This window comes from Carettochelys insculpta, chromosome 17, assembly GCF_033958435.1.
Source record: "Carettochelys insculpta isolate YL-2023 chromosome 17, ASM3395843v1, whole genome shotgun sequence".
Classification (NCBI taxonomy): Eukaryota; Metazoa; Chordata; order Testudines; family Carettochelyidae; genus Carettochelys; species Carettochelys insculpta.
The window spans coordinates 31,583,608-31,610,638 of record NC_134153.1 but is presented as its reverse complement, the minus strand read 5'-3'; the positions used below and the strand labels follow the sequence as shown (position 1 = coordinate 31,610,638).

At 45.9% G+C, this 27,031-nt stretch overlaps 1 protein-coding gene and 1 long non-coding RNA gene across 13 annotated transcripts in view; one reads left to right on the top strand and one right to left on the bottom strand.

Moving 5' to 3' along the window:
* Window positions 1–17,403, top strand: part of CHD6 (chromodomain helicase DNA binding protein 6) — a 209,956-nt gene extending 192,553 nt beyond the window's left edge. For 7 of the 12 annotated variants that reach the window (XM_075011571.1, XM_075011572.1, XM_075011565.1 and 4 more), the window contains 6 exons: window positions 524–721; window positions 1,600–2,049; window positions 4,431–4,622; window positions 6,787–6,906; window positions 12,409–12,513; window positions 14,513–17,403. In XM_075011571.1, coding sequence (XP_074867672.1) covers window positions 524–721; window positions 1,600–2,049; window positions 4,431–4,622; window positions 6,787–6,906; window positions 12,409–12,513; window positions 14,513–15,403 — 1,956 coding nt within the window. In that variant the 3' untranslated portion in view covers window positions 15,404–17,403. Of the gene's footprint in view, window positions 1–523; window positions 722–1,599; window positions 2,050–4,430; window positions 4,623–6,786; window positions 6,907–12,408; window positions 12,514–14,512 lie in introns of those variants that run through there. The other 5 variants (XM_075011574.1, XM_075011568.1, XM_075011575.1 and 2 more) reach the window with 5 other exon arrangements.
* On the bottom strand, window positions 1,966–11,264 carry LOC142022086 (uncharacterized). Its single transcript, XR_012647851.1, has 3 exons — window positions 10,660–11,264; window positions 3,143–3,258; window positions 1,966–2,092 (listed from the first exon to the last, which is right to left on the bottom strand). It is a non-coding gene; the product is annotated as an uncharacterized LOC142022086 (long non-coding RNA).
* Window positions 17,404–27,031: the final 9,628 nt, after the last annotated feature.

The following is a 27,031-nucleotide window of genomic DNA, read 5'->3' as shown; positions in this document are numbered from 1 at the left end:
TTTACTCTTGTCTGAACCATTCACAAATTGGGGCTCTGCAGGCTCCGCTTCGCTGCCTTGCTGCCCTGCACTAGGCTTATACCTGACACGCGCCTCTTGGGCCCTCCTCCATGTTAATGAGCAGGCAGGGGACTGAAGGCACAGAAATCCCACTGTGGGGATCAGGATTCAGGGTTGTCATGGGGAGACTGACCTTGGGTCCCAGTGTGATGGAAGTGGAGCATGGACATAGCGCGGGCCCTCTGCCAGGACGGAATTTCCCCTTCCATGCTGTGTCCTGTGGCACACATCCATGTAGTCGCTGTGCACCCAGACACACAAGTTCACATGTGCATCTGGGGCCTTCAGAAATCTCCCAAAAGCATTGGTCTTGATTACATTTGTGAAAAGAGGGGATTCCTTGTTAGCAACTATGGGCTCGCTGCATTTCCTGGGGCCCATGGGCCTGGACTGCCACACTGCCTTTTGCATGACATGCCCCTGGGTTTTGTCATGCCACTGAGTTGTCTGCTTCTACTTGCAGGATCGAGTGATCATTAACCGCATAGATAACATCTGTCATGCTGTCTTAAAGGGCAAGTGGCCCTCGTCTAATCAGCAGTTTGAACCACAAACCCTGATGCCCACGCCAGTGTTAGCAAGCAGCACAGGCACTCGGAGCAGCTTTGCTGAGCCTGAAGTCCCGGCTCCCAGCTTCAGCAACGGAATGTTAGTTACACAGGTACCAAAGATGTGTTGGGGCACTTGGCCAGACCAGCTCACATTGGGAACTGCGTCACCTTGGTGTTAGGGCTTCCCAGCCTCGGGCACTCTGCAGTATCCTATGGGCAGCTTGGAGACCCTTCCCCACCAGCCCCGTGCTGGCGTCCACCCAGGTGCCAGGCAGGCAGAGTTAGGCCAATGTCAGATCCAGCTTCAGTCACTGCAGGATGACGAGTCACAGCAACCCCGGGGGGACATGCAGGGGTGTTCCTTTATTGTTTGACACTATCAGAACAGCACCTGAAGCAACTGGCAGTCCCAGACAAGTGACTCTGCATTTCTACGAGAGGCTCTTGTCCCTTTCCTTCAGCTGGATTGGTGCTTCCAAGTCCCTCCTCTCAACATCCAGCTTAGCTGAGAGTATGGTGCTCTCCCTACACCTCGGCAGGGGTGTAACAGTGGCACCACATGGGATCAGCAGGGAGTAGCATGCTCTGTGTCCCCAGCACAGACACTCCCACTTATATGCTGTCCTGCTGAGCAAGAAGCATCTGCGCTCTGGTTCTGGGCTGTGTAGGGCTCTGTAAGAGGTCCCACTCAATTCGTGTCTTTACCAGGGAAGAGGTGGCTGTCTGCTGGGCCCCATTCTGGGCTTCAGCAGAGACTTGAGGAGCTCCCTCCAGTGTTTCTAGCCACCTGTCTCCAAAACTCCCCTCTTCCAGCTCCGAGCCCCACAAAAGCTCTTTCTTGCCTGTGTTTTAGCCTTTATGGTCCCTTCTTACGCTCTGGTTCTATGGTTCTAGTGCGTGTTGGATTGAAAAGCTGCTTCTGAGTGTTGTAAGGCCCATGCGATATCGGCCATAGCTGTGATCATTTCTCTGGCTTTGCTGCACACAGGAAAGCTTCCTGGCTCCTCCTGCCTTTACAAAGGATGAACGAAAGCACAGGCAGCCCTATGAGTTTGAGCTGGAGAGAGACGCCAAACCTAGAAGCCTCGAACAGTTAGCTGCATCGCACCCCCGTCCGCCTGTAGTGCTGAACGGCTGGCGGGACTCAGCAGGGAACCTGGCCAGAGTGTCTGAAGGGTCCCCAGGAAACCTCTCTCCTTTCCCTCTGAACAGTAATCTGCCCAAGTTAGGGACGGTGCACTCCCTTCAGGGGTCCTTGGGCATGGACTTATCCGGCATCCTCCAGGCAGGGCTAATCCATCCTGTCACAGGGCAGATTGTCAATGGAAGCCTCCGAAGAGATGATGCTGCCATGAGGAGACGACGGGGCAGAAGGAAAAATGTGGAAGGGATGGATCTTACCTTCTTAAAGGAGAGGAGTCTTCAAAATGGGCTGCAGGTGGGTAAACGGCTCCCCCTCCCAAAGCTAGCCGCATGCAGCTCTGGAATCAGAATGGGGGCTCCAGCTGTTCATTCAATATCTGCTTAGTTTTACCATCCATCCCAGGACAGGTTTGGCTGGGCTGGGTGACTAGCCCCTCCACAACAAAGCTATAGCAGGCAAAATAGACTCAAGCCCTGAGAGGCAGGCCCTGTTTCTTGGTGGGGAAGGCATTGGGTGGCTTTGTTTCCCTGAGTGCTTGAGTATATGGCTAACATGAAAAACTGACCTCTCACACAGGCGTCCTCTATTAATGCATAGGGAATAAAGAGGCCAGAAAGTGAAAGATGCAAATGTGACCCATTCACTGTCCCAGAGGTAAACAAGGTTCAAGGTTTGATATATAAAGACATCAGCTTGGATAGGCCCTTAGCAAACATGGCAGGAAACATCCTTGTACCCTTCTCATGAAGCTACAGAAAAGGGAAACCAGTTGAAGCTTTGGAAATGCTTTAGGCAGGGGACCGTACTAGATGACCTCCTGAGGTCCCTTCCAGCCCTAGAATTGTACAGTTCTATGAAATGCAGTGTTTTGCAAGGTTTTCGTTGTACCAGCTGCATTGCTTCCTTTTCTTGGAGCTGGAGAGCCTTTTAAAGACAAATCCTTTGATCAGCAGTCTTGGACATGGTATGAATGATGGTAAGAACTCCTGTGTGGAACACAACTGACTGGAGTGGGAAGAGCTGTCTCTCACTTTGGTCTTGTGTGGTTTCTGGGAAATGCTACTGGAGACCAATCCCATTTTCTGGAGACCAGACAAGACCAAAGGGGTAGAAAATAGACTAGCAAAGATAGAAAATGCAGCCCCAGTTTAATGCGCCCTTGCGGCCTCACTTCTGGCTCTATACATGGTATGGTTTGCCACTCCGTGATCTGGCAAACTTGTACTGGCCTTTGAACTGCTGAGGACATGGGTTCTAATTTGCCTCTTGGTCACATGGCAGTGTTTCAAAATATAATATCTTGGCTGGATAAGCTAGTTCTTATTGAACAGAAGTCCAAAGAAGAAAGGAAAAACAAGAGATATGGTAGCGAAGGGAGAGAACTTACTGGAGACATGCAGGGGCAGGGAGACAGCATTCTACATCCTTTCAGCACTTAGATGGTGCTCGTGGAGGTGGTGACAGCTGACCTGGTCTGGACAGGACACGTCTCAGGACTGGGGCCTAGAAGGAGACGATGGACATAGAAGCCATTATGGTGAAGCATGCTGCTTCCCTTTCTATCTTTCAGGCAGCTAGTCTTGCTGTAGCCAGATACCCACCCACCATCAGGGCTTGCCTTTGTCTGGCAGAAATTGTTCCCCTTTGCTTCCTCACAGCCAGTCTGTTGCTCTCAGAAGAGGGCAAGGGGCTCTGTAGCCCATCCTGGTCCTATCCTCTCAATATTTTGATCACCAAAAATATTTCCAACCCACTGATTTTGGTTCATACATTTCCAGGCTAAAGCTTCTCTCATGTGATCTTAACCCAGCCCTTGAGGTCAAGGGGGGCCTTGGGTTGGACTAAGTCAGCCTGTCTCTTTTTTTTCTACTCAACATTTGCTACTGTAGGTTACTGTGACAATCCAGGAACTGTCACTCGCTTCACAGCTCAGCACAATCGGGTTTCACAGGGATGGGGAGGCCAGGCAAGGTATAAAGCTCAATTCCCCAGCCCTAATACAGGATTTAGCACTGGCCCTCTCCTTGTGCCTCAGAAGATTGGCCCCAGGAGCTTGGAATAAGGATACTTTAGGTTCCTTCTGGGACTCCAGAGAAGGCTGGCTGGTTGAGGAAGGAATCACACCCACTTTGGGAGGACCCAGCCAGCTGTAGGCTACTGGGCAGAGCAGAGCTTGCAGGTGGCTTGGACCACGGCAAATCCCACTCACGATGGATACCCCAGAGCCTGGCTACTGTCAGCAAACCAGAGGTGCAGCAGAGAGCCTGTTGGCTGAGGTCGTACTGTGCCCAGACTAGATGCAACTGGTGGGAGAGAGAATGTGGCACAAGATCTTTCCCCAGAGACCAGGATCCAGATTGTGTTTGCTGGTAGCACATTGTGTTGGGTGACAAAGCATTTTCCAGGTGATACCCAGAAGCCCAGAGTATCCCAGGTCTGTCACCTGTAGCGCAGAGGGTGCCTGTCAGGCTGGATATTTTTCCTGGTGGCTCTTGGTGATCCAAGTGCAGGACACGAGGGGCTCCTGGGCTGTGGCTCTTGCCAGTCGCTGCCTGAGTCTCCTCTGGGGCAGATTCTGTCTGAGTGCTCTGTTTGCAGTTGGATGACATCGGGGTGAGAGCACTAGCAGTATAATTGTGTTCCCATATGGGCTCTGCTTTCTCCCTTCACTTCAGGATGCTCAGGAAGATCAGACGCAGCCTGCACAGAGCAGCCCACACCCAGATAGGCCAGTCACTGCTACCTCAACTCCACATACAGTCACAGCTCCAAGCATCCGGGCAGAGAAAGCTGTTCCAAACAAGAGTCTCCTGGACTGGCTGAGACAGCAGACAGACTACACACTTGACGTCCCTGGCTTCAGCACAGTAAGAGTGACCCTCTGGGCTTCAGTATGTCAGGTCTAGATGCTGTCCCTTCCTGACTGCCTTACAGCCAGCTGCAAGGTGTGGGGCTAGTCTCCTTTTTAGCAAAACTAATGCACTTTGCGCACCCAAGGCAAAGACATTTGATTAGCTGCAGATTCCTGGCAGATGGCATTGACTCCTGTGCTCTGTTTGCTAGCTGCTCCCACAAAGAGTTGCCATCCAGTTATGTTGTGGGACTAGGTTGGCTCCACACAGAAGGGGTGGAGAAGAGGCAGAACTGTGAATCTAGGTGCCCCCAAAATTGGGCCTGCAGCTTCCGCTCGTTTGGGTCACTGGATAACAAGGCATAGCTAAGTCTAAGGAAACTTTGTAACAAAGTAAAAGACAACAGGTATAAGCCCTTAGTCATCCCTGTGATCTGATAATGAACCTCAAATGCACTCAAGTAGGAGGAATTTATACAGCTTAAGCCCATGAGGGCAAATCACACTGCAAGCCTGAGGTTTGGGTGTGTCACTTTCCAAGGGAACTGGGGTCAGATTAGCTTACAGCACCAAGATCAGGCAAAGTCCTCTGGGTAGCAACCATCACGAACATCTACAGGCTCAATCTTTCAAACCTAGGCTGCCCGAGCACAGTGTGGACTAGTGCCAGCATCCAGGCCAAACCAACCATTTAGTAGTCAGGCCTGATGTCCAGCTCTGATAGCTTCTCTCAGTCTCTTGCACTAGCACTTCAGCACATAATATAATTTTATGGCGAGAAGAGGGGTTATTTCAATTTTGTGTGTAGCACTGATGTAACCCCTGCTGGAATCCTGTGCCCAGTTCTGGTGCCAACAAGTCAAGAAAGATGTTGATAAATTTAAGAGGGTTCAGAAAAGAGCCCCAAGAATTAGCCACAAGGAGGAAAAAACCTTCCTTATAGTGACAGGTTCCAAGAGGTCAATTGATTTAGCTTAACAAAGAGAAGGTTTAGGGGTGAGTTGATCACAGTCTGCAAGTACCTACGTGCGAACAGATATTCAATAATGGGTTTCTTGGTTGAGCAGAGCAAGGTCTCAGCATGATCTATAAAAAGGCTTGTCTTATGCACCTGGAACTGCAGCCTGACATGTTTAAAGATTACTTGGGAACTCATTCCAGGAAGTGAGTGGCTCCTGACATGGACAGGTGCGCTAGTATGACCAGCTGCTTAGAACTGAGGAACCCAGAATTTACTGGCAGAACAGTGGGCTCTAGTCATAGCCCAAAGAAACCTGATCAGGGGCTTCCACAAGGCCAGATTCTAGGGAGTCCTGAAGCAGTGCCACTCAACATACCTGAGTGTGAGGGGGTCTTCTCCTACCTTGCACTCTCCATGTCCTGCCTTGGAGGCAGCCAGAAGCACTTTTTAGATTAAAAAAAAAAAGGGTTTGTGCTTGGTCCTGCCAAGAGGGCAGGGGACTGGATTAGATGTGTATTTCCATATATTTTTAGGTGGGAAGGAATAGCTCAGTGGTTTGCACATTGGCCTGCTAAGCCCAGGTTTGTGAACTGAATCCTTGAGGGGGCCATTTAGTGATCTAGGGCAAATAGATTAAAAAAATAATAGTAATAACTGCACCTTAGGGAGCTATTCTACCAGTGGGGTAAGGGTTTGTATCTGGAGTACATCTGGTAGGACAAACATCATTACTTTTATTACCACTGTGTTCTGGAATCCTATCCTTGGAACAGGACACCACTGCACTAGTAGTTGTCCAAGCACAGAGCCAAAAGAACTTCCAGTCCAAGGATAAGAGACACCAAGAGTTCACAGACAGATGGCCAGTTATGAGAGACGCTGCCACAGGTGGCATACACTGCTGTGCTTGCCCTCTCTCAGTCAGGGCCAGAACTTTTTAGAGAGAGTCAGCATAGTCTCTCTGCTGTGAATTTAGTGACAGGCAGGACTCCTAGGTGTGCTGAGACACTAGCCAGAAATGGAGAAGTTAGTCTAGGCTGAGGTGCAACAAGACCATCTTCAGACCTATCAAAATACATTTACATTCATCCAAAAAGCAGAGCTTTGTAGTGGGACCTGCATGGGTACTATTCTTTAAACCATTCTCTTGACTTGACCCAGTCTCCTTCCAGGTTTCGAGCTGCCCATTCTCATTAATGTTTTCTTCTTTGCCTTCTAGAGTTTTTCAGACAAGCCCAAGCAGAGGAGGCAGCGTTGCAAGGACCCCAGCAAACTGGACATAAACTCACTCACGGGAGAGGAGCGGGTGCCTGTGGTCCATAAGGGTACAGGGCGGAGGGTAAGCAAAGACATTTACTGCGCTTGGTCCTTGTTTGCATAGAAATAGGTAGCAGAGACCCAGCTGTCCCACTTGGATTTTAAATTGTCAGAAGTGGGATGATCTATTCCACTCTCAGAGCTACGAGTATGCTGGGGGAACACCAATCTACTGACAATATGTGACTGACTCAGCAGAGTAGATATTGTCTGTTCTTCGAGTGCTTGCTCATCTCTGTTCTAATATACATGTGTGCAAACTGTCTGCACCGTCACCGGAAGACTTTTCACCCCAGTGGTATCCATCAAGTCAACTCTCGTGCCCCCTGTGGAGGCACTTCCATGATGTGGTATATAGGCACTTGCCGACCCACTTCCATTCATTGGCACACTCTTATCTCTTGCTAAGCAAGTGATATCTGTTGTGGTCTTTTTGTAACTAAATTATAAATAAGTGTAGATAGTTAGATTAAGTATGGTAAGTAGTTAATTTATTTGTAAGCACCCACTCTGTAGGGCTATTCCACCTAGGCTATGGGTCACACCTTCATCCAAGGGCTTCAAACAGTTATGTGGCATGCTGCAAACACGTGCCAAATGGTGACACCCATGACAGCTGTTTGAAGTACCTGGGAGGGTCACAGACAAGGCGAGTGCTGGATTTGTGGAAATTTCAAATCAAGAACAAAAAAAAAAATAGATAAATAGGTTAAAATCCTCCTTGTGGAGATGGCATTTCACCCCTCTTCAGCACTGCAGATTGACCCAGCTACTGGATCATGCTGATAGGAATAGGGTGCCATGTTGGGAAAAAGTGTGTTTATGAGCTCCTGAGAACAGGTCTGGCATATTTTGAACCCATGCTTCTCTCCTGCCTGTCTTCCCATAGCTCCTGAATAATAAACAGACACAAGGCGGGGTGGGCAATCAGGTGAGCTTTCCTCAGACATTCTGCTCAACCAAAGAACCCATTACTGAATATCTGTTCACACGTAGGTACTTGCAGACTGTGATCAACTCACCCCTAAACCTTCTCTTTGTTAAGCTAAATCAATTGACCTCCTGGAACCTGTCACTATAAGGCAGTTTTCCTCCTCCTTGTGGCTAATTCTTGGGGCTCTTTTCTGAACCCTCTTAAATTTACCAACATCTCTCTTGACTTGTTGGCACCAGAACTGGGCACAGGATTCCAGCAGGGGTTACATCAGTGCCACACATAAAATTAAAATAACCCCTCTTCTCGCCATATAATTATATTATGAGCTAAAGTGCTAGTGCAAGAGACTGAGAGAAGCTATCAGAGCTGGACACCAGGCCTGACTACTAAATGGTTGGTTTGGATTGGATGCTGTTTTGATGTTTGCAGGGTCCTTTTGAGCCACGTGCGAGTGAAATGCAGCACTTTCAAAGTGCTGTGGCCAGCAGCATACTAATGAGGCATTGAATATTTATTTCAGCGTCTCATTAGTATTCTTTGATTTGGCCATTAGCATGGCCAGTTCAAAGTTTTTCTTAAGTGTAGACATGGCCAGAGTGTTTATGAAATTCGTGACAGTGGGGTCAGCCTCCCTCAGGAAATGAGGGCTATAAGTCTACTCAGGCCTGGATGACTGGGTGGTCTGGGGTCAGTCCAGGATGCATGTGGAACAATACATGGGTTTAATGCCATTCACTTTCAAGAACCTAGGACTCCTGGACAATGAACACATATCTACTTTCTGGCCTGTTCAGAGGCTAGAATTTATAGGAGCAGTTCTCGGTGTGAATTAGGTGAGGGCCATCCTGTTGGAGAACTATTTCAGAGCCATTGTAGATCTTCCTACAAGGGCTGAAAGCATGTCTCATCACAGCAAGCAGCTGCCTGACACTCTTGGGACACATGGCCTCTTGCAGGTACATAGTGGCAGTATGCATATCTCAGGCTGCACCCTGTACAACTGTGGCTGACATCTTATACATCATCATCTGATAGCTAGAGTGGTCTCACTTCCACCGGAAGCGCTCAAAGCCCTTCAGTGGTGGGTGGATCGAGATCCAGTCTGTGCCACGGTTCCCTTCACAAAGCCCATACCTTCAGTGGAGCTAGTCACAGATGCCTTAACCATAGGGTGAGGAGCCCACCTGGAGCCTGTCAGAACTCAGGGTCTCTGGACACAAGGAATGAAACCTGCATATCAGTCAAGGAGCTAAGAGTAGTGTGTCTAGCCTGCCTGGCACTTGGCCTCAAGTTCTGGGTTCAAGTGTGTGTTGATGCTCACAGACAACATTATGACAATGTTATATATAAACAGGTTGGGGGAGCCCAGTCCTCTCCCCTACTATGGGATGTTGAGACTCTGGGACCATTGCATAGCCTCTCCATTAACCTGGAGACCGCTTACAGGCTAGCAAACCAACTGACCAGGTCCTTCATCATTCACGGTCTCTCTGGCCAGGTGTCCTGGATACTATGGATTTCCCCAGTGGGACCTGTTTGTGACCCAGGGCAACAGGAAATGCCCCAGTTGTGCTCGGACCTGGGGCACAGCCCAGGCTTTCATGGATGCCTTCCTCTGCCATAGGGAGGCAGGCACCTTTACATCTTTCCTACCACACTACTCATCCACAAAGGTCTGCTTGATGTCACAAATGACAAGGCTCGTACGATTCTCATAGTATTGTCATGGCTATGCCAACACTGGTTTACAGCATTGCTGGACCTCTCCCAGGAACATGGCCGCATGCTCCACCTGAATTTATAGTCCCTGTACCTGATAGCTTGGAACCCTCATGGTGAGTGAGATGGAACAGGGCTGCTTGGTGCTCATGCGAGCTGTCCTTATGGGTAGTAGAATGTAAGCAATCAGAATGGCCTATCTAGCAAGTGGAAAAAGTTCTCACTCTGGTCATTTCAGAAAGGAGTCTTCCTTTTAGAGACCATGATGTCCTTTATCTGGACTACCTGCTTTATCTGAAGGAAGGTGGTCTTCTAGCACCTTCTATCAGAATCCACTTACCTGCAATCTCAACAGTCCACCCATTGGCGAATTGCAGATTGGCTTTCTCCATCCTGATCTGAGCTCATGGGTGTCTTTTGGTGCACTAGCTTCTGCCCCCCTAGGATCTCAACCTGGTGCTATCTCAGTTGACAGGGCCCTCATTCAAGTCATTAGCAATGTGTCCCTTGATTTACTTAGCCTGGTAGACTGCCTTTGTGGTGGCCACCACATCAGCCAAGATGGTTTCAGAGATCTGGGCGCTCAGCTCCTAACCATTGTGCACAGTCTTCTTTAGGAACATTGTTTGGTTTCATCCACACCCATCCTTCCTTCCAGAGGTGGTTTCCCATTTCCACAGCAGTCAGGATATCTTTCTCCCACACTTCTGTCCTAAGCCCCATAAAAATAGTCAGGAGCAGAAGCTGCACTCTCTAGCTGTTAAGCCTGGCTTAACTGTTCATTGATGTCCCAGAAAGGAAGTTATAACACATGGATAACATCTTGCATCACAAATGCTATGACCTGGCAAAGATTGTCCCCTGCCACTCCACCCACACACCCTCTCTCTCTCTCCACAAGATCACAGGTTTCATCTGCAGCATTCATGACTCATGTCCCAGTCACAGATATCTGCAAGGTGGTCATAGGTATCTGCAAGGTGGCCATCTGGTCTTCCATTCACCATGCATTGTGGCCTCACTCAACAGGCAAGAAGCAAGGCAACCTTCAATACAATGGTCCTCCAGTTCATTGAAATGGACATGAGCAAGCACGCAAAGAAAAAGACTGCTACTAACCTTCCCATAACTGTTGTTTTTGGAGATGTGTTGCTCATCCATTCCGTAATCCACCCTCCTTGGAGTTGCTGGAAAGCAGGAGGCAGCAGATCAGTAGGTGTCTATATATTGTGCTCTACTGGCACCATTCCAGGGGGCACCAGAGTTGTCTTGACATATACCACTGGGGGAGGAATTTCTAGAATGAAAGGGACAATGAGCAACATATCTCGAAGAATAAAAATGACAGATTAGTACCTGGCTTTTCTAGCACACACACTCATCAAGGAACATGGGTCCCACAACAGGAAAGCGATTCAGCATTCAGCTTAAAGCTCCAGGACCAAAGCAGCACTTGCTGTTGGTTCTAGGGCCTAATTTGACTCTTACCTGTCATTTTCCTGAGGGCATTTCACAAATTGTAACCTTTTTGATGTGGTGCTAATGTCTTTGTTTTGTGCCTGGTTGAGAAGTGCAGGAACAGCATGTAAACCCTCTTCCGTGTCCTGGGCAGAGTCACACTACCTGCAGGCAGTGGGTAGATTCTCAAGGGCATTCCCTTGCTAGTTTCAAAAACGTTGATAAAGTAGCACAGTGCCTGAGTCAAGATTGTGGCTCTGCCTCTGCAGTGGGAATCACAGCATGACAGAAGGCAAGTCTGGGGCAACTGGTGTCGTCTTATTATGAGGAAGGAAAAATCCCATTTTCAAATGAACCCATGTGATTGGAGCAAGTGACTATAATAATAATAATAATAATTTTGAATTAAAAAATATGAAATAAACTGGCAAGTTAGAAAGCCATTGGCTCAGCTCTCCTTAGCTTCCCTGTGCTCCAGTAGTGAGACCACAGTCAGACAGTTGGCAAATTTCAGGTCGCTCCTAATCATCTCCCACACAAAAGTCATCATCCACTCAGTGTGATCCTTTCATTGGCTGGGAGGCCAGAGACTTAATGGGCCTTGGAGACTGAACTTCCCTCTCCCCACCAGACAGGGCTGAGCTGCAGCAGCTGCAAGCAGCACAAAGGATGCTTGCAGTCAGCACCAATACAGACGTTCACTTGTGCTGGGCACTGCAAATGCAGGGTCACACAGACCCTGCCCCAAATAAATAGGAGAAGCAAAAGGTCTTATATAGGGGGTCTCAAACTTGGCATCATGAGACTATTACATGAGGGGGTTATAAGCATCCAGCTTCCGCTGTGGAAATTGCTTCACCTCCAGCATTTATACTAGTGTTAAATATAAGCAAGTGTTTTTCATTTATGGGGGGTTCACACTCAGACTTGCTGTGTGAATGGAGTCACCAATACCGGAGTGAGAAATACTGCTTTTATCCCTGTTTGCCAAATGGGGAGGATGAATACAGAGAAAAAGTGACATGTCCCAGGTCACTGGCAGAGGAGCCCTGGTTTCTGTTCTTGGCTGAGTGTTCAGACAGTGTCTTTGACATAAGTTCCTTCCTCCCAATGACAAAATTCTTGTTGACATAGATGGGAGTAGGACCAGGCCATGCTCCTCACTGAACACCATATGCTGTCTGTGGGTGAAATTTGGGTTGCAGATGCCACATATGAAATCAGAACTCCAGGCTCTTTTGTGTTAAGAGCTGCTCAGAGCTGCTGAGTGTTGGGGAGTAACAGGAGTACCTCCAAACAGGGAGGCCAGCTGTACTTCACTTATGTGTACGCCTAGGTTACTCATATGTCTTGTGTAACTTTGCATAACTCTTTCTGGAACAGAGGTCATCCTTTTACTGTGTTTTATAGTTAGGGGGCGCCATGGCACCAGCATTGAAGGAGTTGCCAAGGTGGCTTGATGCAAACTTGGAGTATGCTGTTGCAGCAGACTGGGCTGACATTGTTAAGCTTTCAGTAAGTTAGAGCTTTTGGAGAAATGTGTATCATGTCATCTTTTCTTTCTCCTCTTCATCCCTACCCCCTTTTGTCCAAGGAGGTCCCTGAATTGGAAGGCAGACCCACACATGGGAGGGAATATCTACAGGACCAACTCTGCTTGGTGTGGCCAAGTGACAGCTCATGGCGGAGCTGAGCACCTTGCAGATTGGTGATGGCTGGATAGGAAAAGTGGAAGAGAAAAAATTTAAGAGTGATGGGAAAAGGAGGAGGCAAGTTTAGGCTAAATATCAAGACATCTGTTGGCTAGAGAGATTTAAGGCTTGGGGTGCTTAGAAATGATTAAACAAGGCAGAATGTTGTAAAGGGAACAGTCTGGACTGGGGCAGGAAACGGACAAAAGGTGATCAGATGGATCAGACTTTCACACTGGCCTCAGCTCAGTATCTGTATCAAGTCCTGCAAATCCCACATTTGCTCAGAAACATGCAAGTCTCATAGGTGCAGAGAGGTACTTTTCAAACTTTGCCCCATTATTTTTTCTGTTCCTAATCTGAGTCACTTCCCCAACGAGCAACAAGGTGAGCTTTTACTTCCCTTGGATAGGGATCACAAGGAGATCCAGCTGATGTTTGGGTGGCTTTATTCCATTTTCCTGTGGCCCTATTCTTCCCCTTTTCTTGGGGGTGGAATTGTGTGTGATATAATCCTGGCTCAGGAGGAGAGCATGAGCATTTTGAAGGGTTGTGCTGCTCTACAGTTGGCACTAAAGAGGGACACACTGACTCATTCCCACAGGAAACAAAGAGCTGCCAGTCCAGGATGGTGCCAGCTGCTCCAGCCCAGAGAGCAAGCCTCCAGTGGAGCTTGTATCCCACTGAGTTATTAGTCTTCCTCCAAGGGCTGGTTTTGGCATTTATTGCATACATTTGCAACAGGCAACTTCCACTTGTGTCCACACTGCTGATGCCACAGCTTTTATGCCTGCTAACTGTTGCGTGGATCCTTTCAGTTAGCTTTGCACTTGCATGTCTGCTAGCATCTGCACTTGCACAAGCAAACATTAGTATGGGGCGATGTTTGCACCTTCCTTCCCCAAGTCCAGGCACACATAGTTGGGGGCTGAGTAGAAAATGTACCCTTTTATGTGCAGTACTGTGCCCTTGTGAACCTCCTGTAGATTTCGATCCAACGTGTAGGACACATGCGGTGCATGGAGCTCCTATACTTTTCAAGTCTAAATGCAGAATGTCTCCCATTTAAATTTGCATTACTTGCAACCTACTTGCTGTCTTGAAACCCCAAGAATTGGGTGCAAGAGGGAAAATATTCAAATATTTGTGCTAAGAATGTTGGCTAATAAGGTTTAATGCTATTATGTAGCTGCTCCAAGGTTATTTTGTAATTTAAGCAGACACACCAGGCTTTGTGTGCAGTGTAGCCCTGTGTCTGGGGTCCAGAAGACCCTTCTTGTTTAATATACGTGCAGAATGATTGGACCCACATATTAAAGCTGTAATGGATGAGCTCCATAAAATAAGCACAGTTCGCATGAGCATTTTTTGCAGCTTTGCTATTGTGCAGGCTTTTTCAAAAATTGGCCCTTAAAGTCTGAAAAGTAATGGTTTTCACCTCTTGATACAGTCAGAATTCAAGCTGGGATGGGAATTTAGCATCTCTCACACTGGCTGCTCCCGTGCTTCAGGAATAAACATCACCCACCCAGAAAGTTCATGAAAAGTAGAAATTTTACTGTCTACCTGGGGCAAAAAGTGCTTTCTCTTCTCCTCCCTGTGAGCTTTCAGACTCCTCTGCAGCATCATACCAGGAGCAGGGCGGGAGGTGTTTCATACTGACAGCTTGCCCTTGGTGATAGCTCTCTATCCCTCTCAAATCCCATCTTCAGAACCATACCAACAGGGCCTTGGGAACACAGGTGTAAAGCACATGACAACAAGCTGAGTTTTCTTTGGTACTACAATATTACCTTTTGTCTTTTTCTGTTTGTCACTCTCAGGGATTCCTTCCAGAAAACAAATTCAATCGTATCCTTACTGAGCCTGTGCTCCGAGACACTGGTCCCCGTCGAAGAGGGAGGAGGCCAAGAAGTGAACTCATTAAAGCCCCTGGTGTTATATCAGATTCTTCTTCAGGAATGGGACCATTATTTATGAATGGACTTATTGCTGGAATGGATCTAGTGGGACTCCAGAACATGAGGAACATGCAAGGCATCCCTTTAGCTGGGCTGGTTGGGTTTCCTGCTGGATTTGCAGCAGTGCCTACTGGTGAGGATGTCAAAAGCACCCTAAATATGTTGCCTATGATGCTGCCAGGCATGGCTACTGTACCGCAGATGTTTGGTGTTGGAGGACTTCTCAGCCCACCAATGACAACTACTTGTACTTCAACTGCTCCAGCTTCATTAACAAGCACAACTAAAAGTGGTACATCAAATACAGAAAAAGCTACGGAGGACAAACAAAGTAGCCAGGATGCGAAAAATGAACCTCTGTCTGAAGACAAGCCCGGTCCTACTTCATTTTCTGATCAGACAGAACCTGCAATAACTACCAGTAGTCCTGTAGCTTTTAATCCATTTCTTATCCCAGGGATGTCCCCTGGACTGATCTATCCATCTATGTTTCTTTCCTCTGGTATTGGCATGCCATTGCCTGGCATACAACAAACCAGACACACTGAGGCAACAACTCTAGAAAGCCAGAAGCGGAAGAAAAAGAAAGCTAAAGTGGAGCAAACAAACCCAGAATCAGAAACTATCTCTCTGTCTGAAAAAGATGCTGCAAACAGTCCCAACTTTACAGAGAAAACCCTATCTTTGTCATCAGAGAAAGAGCATGCTATACCAGCAGAAGAGGAGTTAAAAGTAATTAACAATACCAATTAGAACTTTTGTTTCATTTTGGAAAAAGACTGTGGCTTGTAAGTTTCTTATCCCATACATATTTGTTACTTACCCACTGCCCCTTCTTCACCTTCATAAAACCTGTGTTTCCATGAGTAATATCTCCGTAATTCCCTGTAAGAAAACTATGGTGACATATTATGTTAATAGTTGCAGGGTCTTGCCACTTTATTAGATAAACAGTGTTGTCTAGTTATACGGGAGGCACAGAATTCTTGTTCTGTTACCCAGTTATTCATCCCAACCAACAGTAGTAAATCCAGCACTTGGTCACCCCCAAAACTGCTAATTTATCTGGGGAAAAAGCAAAACCAGAGCAAAAGAAAGTACTTTACTCTCTTGATCTCAGTGCAGACAAGGGTATTTCTTTTTACAATGACACTGAAAGAATAAACTATTTTGGGGTAAAAAGCACAGCTATAGTAAGTGCTAATGTGTATTTTTGATTTAAAGTATTTCCCTATTTTATCATGGTTACTAGAATAGTAGTATAGACAGAAGTATATAACTAATGATTGAAAATGCATATATTCATTTCTTAAAAAAAAAACAGCATAACTGGTAGTGATATAATTTCCTCCCCTTTCCTTCCTCAAAGTTTTGGAGACAAACTGCAGTAAGTGAAAAGATTACGTAGAATTTATTTTGTATTTTTTAAAACCAAAGCTTGGTTTTAAGTGGAATTTCAGTTGCCTGTTCCTTCTTAGTTAAATGAACTTTTCCAACTTATGCTGAAAAGGTTTTGCACATCCTACTCATCTTTCGTTGAGGTTCCTGCTACCAGTTACTTCACTGTTCTGCTAGTATTCAGTTCTCATCTGTGGCATCAGAAGTCCTGTTAAAGGTTGTTTCTCCAATAATGAACAGGTCATCATGTTCGTATGAACACTGAGGCTTCTGAGTTTTTTAATTGTTTTACAGTTCTTCCCCCTTAAGTGACATCTTTTCTGAAAACAGAATCACCAAGTAACAAGCTGTTGGCTGGTTTTACAATTGTGACTCACTCAAGGACTGGTGACATTTCAAAGCTTGAGTTTATCTTCCTTTTCTAGGATTAGACTGTGAAGAGATTATTTTTGCTCCTTTCCATTCCTCTTTATTCCATTTGCTATTGAACAGTGTTTCCCAGCACCTCCATTGGCACTACTACTACAGTATGGATTTTAAATTAACAGGTTTTTAATGTGATCAGTCCCCCAGATTCTGTATCTTGAGACACCTGCACAGGTAAACTCCATGTAGTCCTTTCTTCTCACTGACCCCATTTAGCTTTTTCTTTCACTTGGGCTTGTTTTTATTTAAAGCTCATTTTTTGAGACTTGAAATAAACACTTAGTGGTGCAGCAGTAAAATGACAGACTGTTTGAGGGAGCTGAAGCACGCTAGTAATCAGTTTTGAATTTGATTGTCACCATTTACTGTATTTTTTACTTATTTTCTGTTACAATTTTCCTAATTTATCAGATGGTCCAAATGTTTTGACATAACTATTTCAGTTTGCATTATTTATTTATGATGCTTTTTGTCATTGTCTTTTATACATTTGGGATTATAAATTATGTACATGTTAAAATTAGCATCTCAAAGAAGTCTGTTACCCATGACCTAAAAGTTTATATTTTCAAGAATTTATTCCCATTTCATTGGATTGGATGCAATTAAAGAAATTATGTAACTGATCATAATGCAAAAATAATCATTAAATGTATTCTATTTAATAACATCCCTATAGCATAGATACTGTATCACTTTTGACAGATTTCTTAGAAATGCTGCTATCTCTATTTAACAGTTTGTTCAGTTTTGCCTCCAGTGGAAGCAGAAAGGGTTTTTTCAGCTGTTATATCCAAAATCAATATAATTTATTTATGTAAAAAAATCACTTGATATATTTTTGAACCTTTTAAGTACTAACTTTCTTTTTACTCAGTAGAACATGTACTTGTCCTAAATTCTTAAAATACAAATGCTATAAAACTTCATATATCTTCAAAGCCTTACTGTAAATGGGTATAGAAATCTCTGAAGAGTCCATTTCTTATATGGGATGGTTGTTTTTCTAGGTTGCACTCATAAAAAAACAGGGTTCAAAGTGAAATCTATTTAAGTAGCCAGCATGTTCTTACTTATACAACATGTATGTTATATCTGGGTGTCGGGCTTCTCTTTGGCTGCTGTGTGTGACCTTTTTTGCAATCTGATAGAGAAAATCTGTGGATTATTTGCATTGTAAGACAAAAGTCGCTTATTATTATTTTCCATCATCATATCCAAGAACAAATACCAAGTTTTCACCACTTTCATGGACACTCACACGTACATTTTCCACCAAATGTGCTAACAAAATAAACTGTCTGTGCTCTTGAACATAGATAAAAAGAAAAAGATTTAAAAAAGTCAAATTTTTATTTTTTTAATTTAGTGACTAGATGATGCTTGTCTTTCAAACGTGGCAGAGCCTTTCCACAGATGTATATAATTTTTTCAGCAAATATATGTGAATGTTTGATTCACTTGACTCAGTGCTAAACATTACTTGCTTTTTTCTCAGCATGAGCAATTCCCACAGCTGTTCTATACAGCATACCATCTCTGTCAGACTGCTGCTCATGAGCCAAGGAGCTGTGCCTTGCTTATTCTGCCTGGATGACTAATTCCTGTTCATTGATTCATGTTAGTTTACCAAGGACATCCTCAGCTAGATCAGTCAGCATTTGCTGCCTCCCCTTATTGTCCACAATAACCTGTCATGCTGCTTGGGAACTACTACAATGGAGCAGCCCAAACCACAAAGCAGGTTTAAATGTACTCCACTGAATGGCAGACAGGCAGGTGGTGTCTACACATGCTCTACACTGTGGTTCTTCATTAAGATAATTAGTGGGAGCCAAGATAACTGCTCATTAAATCTAAAAAATCAGTAATAAATCCTGTGCATTTGCACACCACCTTTCTGTAGAGGAGGAGCAGAGTGTTTCCTTTGTCCTATTGAGATCGTAAGTGTCTCCATTTAAACTGTGTACCATGTTAGTGGGTGCCAAATAAATTCTTGTAATAATGAATGGAAAGATCTCATTATGCTTTAGAAATATAGTGGAATTTCCATTTTGCAGCTACACAAATAGAGGCACCAAAAATTAGGGTGATTTATTTGGAGTCACAAACAATTATGGCAACAACATTGGCAACAAGAAGAGGAACCCTACTTTCCAGGCTTTGCCCCAACCATGGGACACACTCCATTCTCTGGAATCTTGAAACTCAAAGCTGTTTCCAAATCCTGGTTCCCAGGAATATAAACACACACTGGGGTGGTTTAATACAGCTGCTCTCCAGGGCTCCATAGCAGCCATTGTTTTGAGGTAGATTTATTATGGTAAGCATGGGGACAAAAAGGATCCAAGGCAGAGGGAAAAGAGCCTGCCTCCAAAGAATAGCATGAAGTCTGAACGTGGTCTTAAGAAAAAAAATCAAGGTACATTACATTTTACATTGATTCTTGAGCGTCCCTTTAAATATGGGTGGCCAAGTACACTAAAGGGAGTTCCAACAGTACAGCCTGTAGCTGTCTTCATCTTCCATGCAGAATGTTGACAACATCTACAGATATCCGATGCCAGACTGTCACTAGATACAAGGGCCACCAGAAAAAGGGCTGTGTTCTTTCAATTTCAGATTGAAAGAGCACATTTTGTGTGTGGACACTCCGCATGTTCTTTCAAAAAAGGGCCAGATTTTTCAAAAGAACTTGCTAGTGTAGATGCAGCCAGATACAAAAAGCAGTGACTAAGATTTCTGTGTCTAGCTGTGATGAGGCATCTGCCTCACAGTGCCTTGCAAGGAGTTAATGGTGCCCGAAGGAGGTGGGGCAAAAAAGCAGCCAGTAAGAGGGGCTTTGAGGTCCAGTCAATGGGGTGGGGGAGAGGGCACACACATATAAGAAGGGCTGCAGGGCAGAACTTCAGTAGCTGGCTGGAGCTTAAGGAGGCAAGTCAGACTCTTCACAGGAGTCAGTTGTGCCTGGTTAGAGAAATACTACCAGCAGGGACCAGGAAAGCTAGAGAGAGCTCCTGGCTAACTACTAAGACTGGCAGCTTGAAGCCCTGAGGTAAGGGCTAAGAAGGTGCAGGGGGCTGTTGACTGGGGGATGGGAATTTACATAGGATTATTGTTTGGTAATGGCTTGCCAACAGAGGTGGAAAAAGTACCCAAAAAGTTATCTGAATAAAAGTACAGCTGCCTTCACTTCCGGCTACTTCAGTACACTGTAGATGATGGTGGGGGGGTACTTTTACTCAAGTGGTTTTTTGGGGGGGGGGCAGTAATTTGTATTTAAGTGCAATTCCCCCGCCCCCCAGCAGCAGCTGAATTTTTACTCAAGTAATGTTTTGGGTACGTCTTCCACCTCTGTTTGCCAATTTGACCTAAAAAATCTTCAGGTTTGCTCTTCACCCTGGATTACAGCTACGAGGAGCTATAGGAGCTTTTATCTGGAGGAAGGTTGCAGGACCTGCAGGAATTGTATGAGCTTTCCAAATAATGTAGTAATACTGTAGCACAGAATTTATTACACTTAATATTGGAGTTTACAATTAAGTATTTAGAGTGGTTACATAGATTAACTTACATTGATTAGTTACATAAAATTAGTATACAGAACAAATATACCTAGGCTAATGCCATACTTACATTCCCTTCTGATGGTTTTGAGGAGCTGAAGGACCAGCCTTATTCCAAAAGTGGTAAGATGCATGACAGCATTAGAGGAAAACTTTTAGGCTGTGTCTACACTACCAAGTTTTTTCTGAAAAGTGGGGCCTTTTTTGAAATAACCCACAGAGCATCTACACACAAAATGCACTTTTTCAATCTGAAATTGAAAGAACACAGCCCTTTTTCTGGTGGCCCTCTTCCTCTACCAGATGAGGAAAAGTGCCTTTTTCTAAAAGATTCTTTTGAAAAAGAGCATGCATAGACACTCCACAGGCCCTTCTTTCAAAAGAGCAGCCCTCATGGTGCTGGATTTTTTGATCCTTGGCTGCTGCTTTTGAAAGAGAAGGGCTTGTGTTGATACTCCCTACTGAAAGAGTGGATCGATGTTTCTGTCCACTTTTTTTGTGTGGAAGTGATCTTTCAAAAAGTTTTTTTGGAAGATCTCTTCCAGAAGGACCTCTTTGAAGGATCGCTGTAGTGTAGACGCAGCCGTAAAGAAAACACTAGTACTAGCAAAATAAATGAAAATGAACAGAAAGAACTAGAGGAAAAAGACTTTTAGAAAGAGTGCAAGTAGAAGAGAGAGAGCAAGACAAGACACCACCTAACAGCCTCAGTAAACTTGGCCTTTAGTTTGCAATAAAGAGTGTGGTTGATTCTATGGGGCCATAAAAGAGTGTTGTGAACTAACTAAAGTTTGGGAATGCAATTGTCATGCAAGGTAATGAACTTGTTTTACAAATGTATGTTAATATGCCAAATATCCTTTAGGTCCTTTATCACAGTGTGTATAATCCAAAGCACACTGTAACCTTAATCATTGTTGGGGGTTAAATTAAAAAAGCTAGAGTTGACACCCAAAATTATAAAAATCTTGTAACTTGGAAATCTGCACCCAAGTAGGGAAAGCTAATAACAGTCATTAAGTGGTGGACCACATTCTCCACCTGGACCAATAAAACGTCCATAACTATACATGGTATACTAACCTCTGTGATTAGCAAATATGGGGTAGGAATTTGTATAGCTTCCTAATGCTCTAATAAGTGCTCACATTTAGAAGAGGGAAGAAAAGAGAGCTCCCTTATTATTACACACTGCATGGGGCCAGCACTAACTTCTCAGCTCTCATTAACCTTGGGCTCAGGACAGATCCTCAGAAGCCAGCACTAATTCCCATTTTGTCTTCACTGTTCCAGAGAGCAACAATGCAAACCTCCCTCCAATCCCCAACCTGTGGTCCCCCAGCCTGACTTCCCTAATGGTTTCACTCTGGCTGGTTTATATGTGGGCCCATTTACTGTGCACTCAGAGAATTTGATGCAGAATTTTCTGACATTTTTTGTCTGTTTCCTGCCAGAACCTCTGGTTAGCTCTTACTCTCCAGTTGACTCCACAAGACGTAAAGTAGATTCCAGTGCATACTTGCTCCCCTCTTCTATAGAAAATGCAGTAAAGATATTTTAAAGAACAAAAATCATGGTCTTTTCAGTGATAAGCATTTTTCACTCTGTCCCGTACGTGTCTGGGAATGGCATTGGGGGGGGGGGGGGGGGTGAGCCTTTTGCCAGTGACTTTTCATTGATCAGGCTCTTGCTATGTTCTCCAAAAGTGGACTTCTGAAAATCTTCAGCTAACTCCCCTGCTGCAAGCCTGGAGGACCAGATCTGTCTCCAGTTGAGTGGGAACCAAAAGTATTTCCCAGCTCTCGAGGGGTGGGGGTGAGTGCTGCCTGGGGTTCAGGGTAGGGGAATAGTGAGGTGTAGAGGGAAGGGTGTTTGGGCTTCCTTTGGTAGGTAGGTATCTAGGTAGATCAGTGGTGCCTTGAAGAGAGGAAGGGAGATTCCCAGACAATGCTTTAGGAAGGTCAGTGCTGCTTATTAGTAGATGGCATGTGCTGGGGGTGGGAGGTTCAGCGAGGCCTGGAGGCAGATTGGAAATGCTCCTTGAGTAAGGGCAGTCAGTGTTTATCGGTGGTGCAGGGGACATGCCCAGAGGAGGAGGGCTCAGTGCCACCCCAGACTGCAGGGTAAGTGTCCAGAGGGGGATTGGTACCACCCAGAGGTGCAGGGGAGGTGCCTGGGGTAGGGGTGGGGGTATCACTACTGCCCAGGGGTGAGATGAGGTGTCTGGGAGGAGTTGGTGCCCAAGGAGGAGAGAGGTTGTCCCTGTCTGAAGACAAGGAAAATTGCCTGGGTACAGGTGGCTTGGAGCAGCCCAGAACTGCAGGGTACATGGCTTGGTGTGGTCATTGCTGCCTGGAGGTGCCTGAGGTACAGGGTAAGGATGCCTATATCCAGTCTTTGATCAGAAGATGGTTGAAAATGGTGACTGGCAGCTCTGGTCAGTGTGGCTGACAGGTGTAGAACAGCTGGTGAGGCCACGTGGCTGACAGGCTCCTTTGCTGGCTCCTGGAAAGCAGCCAGCATAGAATCATAGCACTAGAAGAAAACTGGTGAGATCAGAGTCCAGTCTCCTGCATGCTTGGTAGAACCAAGCACTATCCAGATCCTCCCTGACAGGTGTTGGTCTAACCTGCTCTTAAAAATATCCAGTGATGGAGATTCCACAACCTCCCTAGGCAATTTGTTCCAATACTAAACCTCCCTGACAGGAAGTTTTTCCTGATGTCCCATCTAAACCTTCCTTGCTGCAATAAAATCCCATTGCTTCTTATCTGATCAGAAGGAGAATATTTTCTGTCTTTCCTCCTTGTACCAACCCTTTATATACCGTAGACCCCTGACTCACACATAGGTTGCCTTCCTGGGCAACCACGTGTAAGTCAAATTTTGCATAAGTTGGGACCGGGTGGGAAAGGGGCCCTTCCACCTTTGAGTGTCACAGTCCTGGCTACACCTGGCTCCTTGCCTCCCATGAGTGGCGGGGAGTCGAGAGCCAGACACAGCAACGCCAGCCAGCTTCCCAGCTCCCACAAGTGGCGGAGAGACAGCAAACTGACCAGCATTGCTGCACATGGCTCCCGTCTCCCAGAAGCAGAGGGGAGCTGACAGCCAGGCTGCTGCCTGGTTCCCAGCCCCCCGTCACACACGATTTTGACTCACATTATTGCAAGAAACACATAAGTCGAAATCATGTAAGATGAGGGTCTACTGTATTTGAAAACTGTTTCGTCTCCTCTCATTGTTTTCTTTTTCAGACTAAATGACCCAATTCTTTCAATATTCCCTCATAGTTCATATTTTCTAGGCCTTTAAATATTTTGTTGCTCTTCTCTGGACCTTCTTCAATCTGTCCACATCTTTCCTGAAATTTAGTGCTGAGAACTGGACACAGTATTCAAGTAGAGGCCTAATCAGTGCAAAGAACAACAGAATTACTTCTCATATCTTACTTATAACACTCCTATTAATACATCCCTGAACGGTGTCTGCTTTTTTTTTTGTAACAGTGTCACACCATTGACTCATATTTAGCTTGTGGTCCACTGTGGCCCATAGATCCCTTTCCATAATACTTCTTCCTACGCAGTGACTTCCCATTTTGTATGTCTGCAACTGATAGTTCCTTCCTAAGTGGAGTATGTTGCATTTGTCCTTGTTGAATTCCATCCTATTTACCTCATACCATTTATCCAGTTTGTCCAGCTCATTCTGCATTATAGTCCTATCCTCCAAAGCATTTGCAATCCCTTCCAATTTAATAACATCTCTAAACTTTATAAGCATACTCTCTATGCTCGTGGTTCCCAAAGCATAGTTCATGGACCACTGTCCACAACTATTTTGCAGGTGGGCCATAAGCTCAGAACTTGCCTCTATCCACCATCAGGAAGCATTCCTGGCTCTCTGACCAACACTCCACAATTTATATTACAGCTGCGTATCCATATTTTGATGCTCCAGTAGCCTAAAATAAACAATGTAGTACTTAAAACTATTTAGAGGTAAGTAAATTCATTTTGTCATCATGCATGGTTGCCTGGCAGTCTGCAGAAAGGTTTTTGTTGAGTAGGGTGGACCTTAGGTCAAAAAGTTTGAGAACCACAATGCTATACTATCTAAATTGTTCATGAAGATATTGAACAGAACAGGCACCAGAACCGATCCCTGTGAAACCTCACCTATTATGCCCTTCCAGCATGTCTGCGAATCATAGATAACTATTCTCTGGGAATGTTTAGCCAACCAGTTATGCATCCACCTTGTAGTAGACCCAACTAGGTTGTATTTCCATAGTTTACTAATGAGATGCTCATACAAAACTGTATCAAATGATTTAATAAGGATAAGTACTTCACCTTAACCCAAAAGGCTTGTTATCCTGTCAAAGAAAAGTTATCATGTTTTGACATGATTCGTTCTTCACTAGTTCATGCTACCACTTATCTTCTAGAGGTTTGCAAATGGATTCTTTAATTATTTGTTCCATTAGCTTTCCTGGCACAGAAGTTAAGCTAACTGGTCTATAATTTCCTGGTTTGTCCTCACTGCCCTTTTTATAGATGGACACTATATTTGCCCTTTTCAAGTCTTCTCATATCAGTCCTAATGTCCATGACTTCTCAAAGATACTAGCTAATGGGTCCAATATCTCCTCAGTCAGCATCTTGAGTATTCTAGGATGCACTTCATCGGGCCCTAGTGACTTGAAGACATGTAACTTGTTCTTTTCCTATTCTAACTTCTGAACCTACAGCATTCACTTTGTGGTGAAAAGTGAAAGAAAGAAGCACCTCTTTCCACATATTCTGTTATTCTTTTCCTCTCTTCATTAAGTAATGGGTCTACCCTGTCACTGCTCTTCTTGTTACTGCTAATGCATTTGTAGAATGCTTTCCTGTTACCCTTTATGCCTCCAGCTCATTTGGGGCTATTTTGTACCTTGGCCTTTCTAATTTTGTCCCTACATATGTGGTTTGTATTCATACTTTATATTTGACTTAGTGTCCACTTTTTATAGGACTCCTTTCTGATTTTTAGTTCAAGATCTTCTAGGTAAACCAGGGTGGTCTTTTGCCACACTTCCTGTCTTTCCTCCACAGTGGAATAGTTTGCCCTTAATAATGTCTCTTTGAAAAACTGCCAGCTGTCTTCAATTTTTTCTCATAAACTTCTTCACACTGTACCTTACCTATCAACTACCTCAGTTTGCTAAAGTCTGCCCTCTTGAAACCCATTGTCTTTATTTTGCTGTTCTCCCTGCAACCGTTCTTTAGAATCATGACTTCTATCATTTCATGATCACTTTCACCCAAGCTGCCTTCCACCTTTAAATTCTCAACCAGGTCCTTCCTATTTGTTAAAATCAAATCTAAAAGTCTCCCCCCCAGTAACTTTTTCTACCTTCTGAAATGGAAAAAAAATGCCTATGATACATTTCAAGAACTTGTTGGACAATTTTTGCCATGCTGTATTATTTTCCCACCAGATGTCTGGATAGTTGAAGTCCCTCATCATCACCAAGTCCTGTGTTTTGGATGATTTTGTAGTTATTAAAAAAAAAAAAAAAACCCTCAGCCACTTACCTCTTTTCCCTGGTTAGGTGGTCTATAGTAGACTCCTACAATAACGACACACTTACCTTTTACTCCTTTTATGCTTACCCAGAGACTTTCAACAAGTTTGTCTGTTATTTCCATCTCAACTGCAGACCAATTGTATACATTTTAATATATAAAGCAACACTTCCTTCCCTATTTCCTTGCATATCCTTCCTGAGTGAGCTGTACCCTTCTACACCAATATTCCAGTCATGAATATTATTCCACCAAGTCCCTGAGATTCCAACTATGTCATAATCGTGTTTATTACCTAACAAAGTAGGCCCTTGATTTAACGGACCCCAACTTAATGGGCATTGGAAATAACGGATTCCTCACTCCCAAATAAATAAATAAATGCCAGCGACTCGTCAGGCACTGCTCTCACCAGGATGCAGCACATATGCAAGTGTCTCCTGCCCACACATATGTGGTTTACACCTGGTGGGCGTATGCGAGTGCTACCTGCCCACACGTACCTGCCACGGCCGGCTCCAGGGGCGTTAACTCCAGCGCTCTGGCGGCCCCAGGGCTCCTCTGGCCTCAGTGGCCCCACCCACTCCAGCGAGGCACCCGCATTTATGGGGGGACTGGGGGCGGGGCACGGTGGAAAATCCTGTACTGGACAGTAAACCATCTGCATTAACGACACCCGTCCTGCCCGTCAGCCCATCAAGCCGAGGGTTCGCGCACGCCGGGCTCTTCCCGCTCACTCCCCCAACGTCCGGCTTTCGCGCCCGGCTGCTGGAGCGCAGGCCCCGCCCCACGCCCAGCTCTCCGCGCTATAGGCTGACCGCGGCCAGGCAGGACTGTCACGAGGCCGAGGCAAGTGGGGCGCTGCCCCCCGCATTCCTGCGGCCCGCGTGGGAGGCCAGCTGCGGGAGCTAAGGGGTTAACCCCCCGCCTCTGCGGAGGGCTCTGCCCGCTGCCAGGAAGCGCCCCCGAGCCGGGCTTCTGGGCCCCGCCCCGTCGGTAGGGCGGCGCCGGCCCACGGGCGGGTCAGGGCGCTCCATGAGGCGCTCTCGGGCAACTCCGTCAGGTGTTAGCAGCCCACGCGCCCTGGGGAGGCGGGTCCCGCTACGCCGAACCCGCTTTCCCACAGCGCTACCTGGCCACAGCTCCGGGGACTGGGGCGCAGGACCCGCGCCCGGCCAGGCCGTGGGCGCGACAGAGCTGGACGGGCAACAAGCTGCGCTCCCACGCCCCTCACGGACGCGTCGGGCAGTGAGCTCCGCGGCGGGGGCGGGGCGCTCTCCCGCGGGCTGCGCCTGAGGGACGAGCGGCGGAGGGATACCGATAACAGGGCCCGGCCGGGTGAGGCGGTTTTGGCGCGCTGGGCGCAGGGGCTTGTGGGATCGGCCGTCACCTGGCGCCGGTAGCCCGGCGCGGTGGCT